This window comes from Tupaia chinensis, unplaced genomic scaffold (genome assembly GCF_000334495.1).
Source record: "Tupaia chinensis unplaced genomic scaffold, TupChi_1.0 Scaffold000161_1, whole genome shotgun sequence".
In the NCBI taxonomy this organism is placed as follows: Eukaryota; Metazoa; Chordata; class Mammalia; order Scandentia; family Tupaiidae; genus Tupaia; species Tupaia belangeri.
In genome coordinates this window covers 789,802-794,212 of record NW_006159632.1, presented here as the reverse complement: position 1 = coordinate 794,212, position 4,411 = coordinate 789,802, and the positions used below count along the sequence as shown (strand labels likewise).

At 60.7% G+C, this 4,411-nt stretch overlaps 1 protein-coding gene across 1 annotated transcript in view; it reads left to right on the top strand.

Annotated features, from left to right (window-relative positions):
- Positions 1-4,411, top strand: part of RYR2 (ryanodine receptor 2) — a gene marked incomplete in the record, with an annotated part of 234,621 nt that overhangs the window by 203,820 nt on the left and 26,390 nt on the right. Inside the window, 3 exon segments of the mRNA XM_027770831.1 lie at positions 102-246; positions 2,755-2,841; positions 3,443-3,661. Of these exon segments, the coding sequence (XP_027626632.1) occupies positions 102-246; positions 2,755-2,841; positions 3,443-3,661 (451 nt within the window).

Below are 4,411 nucleotides of genomic sequence, written 5' to 3'. Positions count from 1 at the left end.
CAGCGGTGGCCGGGGCTCCATTGTTGCCACGTGCATTCCCGCGCGATCTGCCCTGTCCCTTGGTTTTGGGGTGACTCACACGAGGCTGGTTGCCTCCCTAGGGGCGGAGATGGAGAGAAGGAGGACAAGGCCAATGTCAAGGGCAGGCCGCGGCCCAGGCAGCTGCACACGCACAGACATGGGGAGTCGGAAGTCCCGGAGTCGGCGTTCTGGAAGAAAATCACCGCGTATCAGCAGAAGCTTCTCGTAAGATGCAGGGCGAGCATTGTCTCCGAGCTGCCGTGAGGCAGTGGGAACAGGCTCAGCCATGGTCGCCGACCGCTCTGTGGCCGTTGGGGCCAGTTGGGCCGTGCAAACGTGTCTCAGCATGTGCGAGCTGTGAGCAGAGCCCCAGGCCTGCCACTGCTGTTGGCAAGCCATAACCTGTGCACACGTTCACACCACCTGGTTCGTGACTGCTGGGGGGGGACTCTGAGTCTCCCCAAGAGTAAGCAGGGCAAGTCAGCAAGCATACCCTCCAACCTTGCAACAGGTCAGGGCAGAGCGCCCTGCCAGGGTGCCGACCCTCTCTACCGACCCTCGGTGGGTAGCTAGCATCCCAGAGCGTCCCTCTCCACGAACCTGCTAACTCAGGCCTCCAAGTTCGATGGATTATAGAAGATCATTCCAAATTGTTCTTTAAAAAAAATTATTTAATTGTATGTATTATTATTTTGTTAAAAATTTGCTATAGGCCATGCGTGCTCACTAGAGAAAGACAGTGGGAAGAGATGTGCGAAAGCAAGCTGCCAGGTTTGGAACTCGAACCACGGTTGACAGTGGGGGAGTCCAGCACCTTAACCGCCACACCACCTGCTAACTCCCCAGATTACTCTTTAAACAGACCAAGGTGAAGAGAGGTGGGAGCGAAGCGGGAGGAGTGGGTTATGGAGCCCCTGTGCATTTGCAGAAGCCATCTCGGCAAAACCACATTCGCATTTGGGAAAAAGAAAGATGTAGCCCTCTAAATGCACGGGTGGAAAGCCCATGTGTAATACAGCACGCGTGGTTTCTAAAAGAGTCTGAGAAGAGAAGGGTTGGCGACGTCTGTGTAGCAGCCCGAGAGGTGCCAGCCGGCCAGGACCTGGATGGCAGGAGCAATGCCATCACAGGACCACCGAGAACAGGCCGTGCAAACCCTGCAAGGGCGAGCTGCGCCCGCGGGAAGGTGGGGCCCGTGGCGCTGTGCCCGTGAGTGCCTTTTCAGGACGGACGTGGGGTCCGTGAGCGAGTAGTTTCACCACGTGACCTCGGCCCATCACACCCCTGTCCTGTCGTAAAGTACCCTGGACATGTGTGGTGCCAGCCCTGGCCTACCGCAGCGGTTGCCATGGCCGCAGCTGGGGTCTGTCTCCCACAGTCTGGAGGCTGGCGGTCAGGATGCCCTGCAGCAGCCGGGGAGCCCTGGGGTAGCGTGGGCACAGTGTGTGGACCAGGTGGTTGAGGCTGTCCTCCGGCTGCCGCACCCATGCACTCTCCTTCCTGCATGGCTTCTTTGTCCCCTGCTCCTGTGAATCTGGTTTTCTCTGCCGCAGCTTGACACTCAGGTTCACGGGGCCCCCTGCAGGCCCCCGGCTCTTTTGACTGTCCAGTCAGAGAAGCAGGGTTGGCCCAGTTCCACCTTCCAGGGGGAACCGACCTGCCCGGCCTGCTGAGCAGACAGGAAGGGATCTTGGTGGGAACGGCCCACGGGGCTGCCATGGCTCTGCCAGGGGGTACCTGCCAGAGCCCCGCACACCTACCTGTGCCACGTGGGCATCTCCCCTCAGGACAGAAATGGCAGCTACTTCCCCCGCAGCCCGTGTGCTGGGCACCTCCTCCCCACCGTCCGTGCTCTGCCTCTGTAAGTGCGCCCTCTGCTTACGTGGGTGCTCAGGCCCCAGACCTGCTCTCGCACCTTCTGTATGATTAGCTCTGGGTCTTCTCGGCCCCGGGCACAGTGGGCTAGTCTGCGGTGCGTGTCAGCCCGCCTCCTGGGGTCTCCTGGCTCTGCTCTGGCCCCGGTGCCTGTCTACACACGGCAGCAGGGCTGAGTTTTCCATCGGATCACAGAAGCCCACTTCCCGTCCTGCAATAGCTTCCCACCTGCCTGGAGTAAGAGCAGTCCCACACAGCAGGACAGCTGTCACCCCTCCCTGTGACGGCGAGTAACAGCTCGTCCCCCTGCATGGCCCATCCCCAAGCAAACCTTGGAGTTAGGTTCTACCGTTCCCCTACAGATGAGAAAGTGAGGCCGCAGAGGGACTAGTCACGGCTGAGTGGGGCGGGCTTTGTGCCCAGCAGAGACAGAGACGGCCATCCCAAGCCAGACGCTGACCTGGCCCCCCCTCCAACGTGCTGGGTCACTCTAGGCTCGGCCTCCATCCTGCACCTGCCTTCTTAACACGCCATCCCCACCCTGCATCTGGCGCAGCCCCGGCTGCTCCACGCCATTCAGCGGCCTCCGGGGACAGACCTTCGAGCACCCCCTGCGTGCCCGTGCCGAGCCCTCTCCCCTGGGGCCTTCAGCAAACACAGTCCCTGGTCCTGCTGGGGCGGCCTCATCCCGTGTCTCTGTGAGGTGGCAGGGCCACCGTCCTTGCCATGAGACGCAGATCTGTGAGTGGTGCTGGCACGCAGAGCATGCAGACCGATCGGGGAGGGGTGGGTGCTCGACTGAAATCGTGTGCAAAATCAAGGCTCGGCTGAGTGACCTTTTGCAATCTTGTCTTTCAGAACTATTTTGCTCGCAACTTTTACAACATGCGAATGCTAGCCTTGTTCGTCGCCTTCGCGATCAACTTCATCTTGCTCTTTTATAAGGTAGGCGAGCCTCCGTGTTCCACGAGCGGTGAGCAGCCGTGCGTGGCGGCCATGGCGGGACGTGATTGCTCCACGAGGCAGCTTCTGAAGGCTCTTGGAAAATGGAATTAAACGTGTTTATTTGAGTGCCAGACTGAATTCTACACATAGTTCTTTCATGATGCACGTGCTCCAGGAACTGTTCGAGGCCCACCTCTGAGTGGTGGACACGTGCACACCTATCTCAGCTGCTTTTAATGGAAGGGCACTCGGTTGGGGCTGAGCGAGGCAGCATGGGTGTGTCCCCCCCACCCCAGCCCATGGGGTGCCCGCACCCACAGCTCTGCCTTGGGAGGTGGGCTGGTGGCTTACCCCTCACTGGGCGACGACCTGTGTCACGTCAGGCCTTTGATAGCTGCTCCCTGCATGTGCTGAGTCCTCCTAGCTGTGGTTGGATTAGAAGCAAGTTCGTCACTTGCCTTTGGGCCTAACGAGTCACCTCTGGCCTCTGCCTGAACCTTTCCCCGTGTGCTCTGCATCCGTTGCCAGAGCCGCATGTCTTCTGGTCTGTCCACGTGCCTCCCTGGCCCAGTGAGCTGATCTCTCCTCCATGTTCCCTCAGGTCTCCACATCCTCTGTGGCCGAAGGGAAGGAGCCTCCTGCTCAAAGCCCAAGCGAGAGTGCCCCAGTCCCTAGCGTGGATGGCGACTCACGCAGTGTTATCGCGGTCCACTATGTCCTGGAGGAGAGCAGCGGCTACATGGAGCCCACGCTGCGCATCCTGGCCGTGCTCCACACGGTCATCGCCTTCTTCTGCATCATCGGCTACTACTGCCTCAAGGTGAGCCCAGGCCTCGAGGCGAGCCTGCGGCCGGCCTGCATGCCCTCTGCAGCCACGGAAAGGGGCTCCCAAGAGGGAACCGAGTGCCCCGAGTTTATCAGATAACGTTCCTGAGCCCATGTCTGGCGGCCAGTGAGGCTGCAGGCTACAGAGAGAAAGGTGCCCCGTGCGGCAGCACACAGACTGGCCCCAGTCCCAGCCTCTACCCCCGCAGTGGGGATTCCTGGCCTGGACACAGAAGTTGGCCTCTGTGTCACTGCGGGCTGCAGGCTGGCCGGCCAGGGAGGTGGACTGGGCTGTCTTTTCTTCTCCTAGTTGGCAGAGGGCACGTGTGCTCGCCAGCTGGAGACAGAGAGACAGATATGGGGAGAGGGCGAGCACAGTCTACCGGGCATGGCCATGCCATGGTCCCATCTGTTCCATTTCTCCACCTGTCAGCATTTGGAGCACACACGTGCCTGGCACAGTTGTCAAGCTGCTACAACCAGCCATGTGGGATCTGGTCTTTGAACCCCTAGGCCACAGAGCTGGTCCCCAGGCTGCCCGACGTGGCTTTCTTTCCTGCACTGATGCGGTCTCCTGGCAGACAGTCATGTCACCCCTCGAGCCGCACCCCAAGGGGAGCTCCCACCACCATGTCCCAGGGCGGGCCGCGGCTGCCGGCCGCTCACAGGTGTGCAGAGCCTGGGAGTCCTGGTGTCCCAGGGCGGGCCGCGGCTGTTGGCCACTCACAGGTGTGCAGAGCCCGGG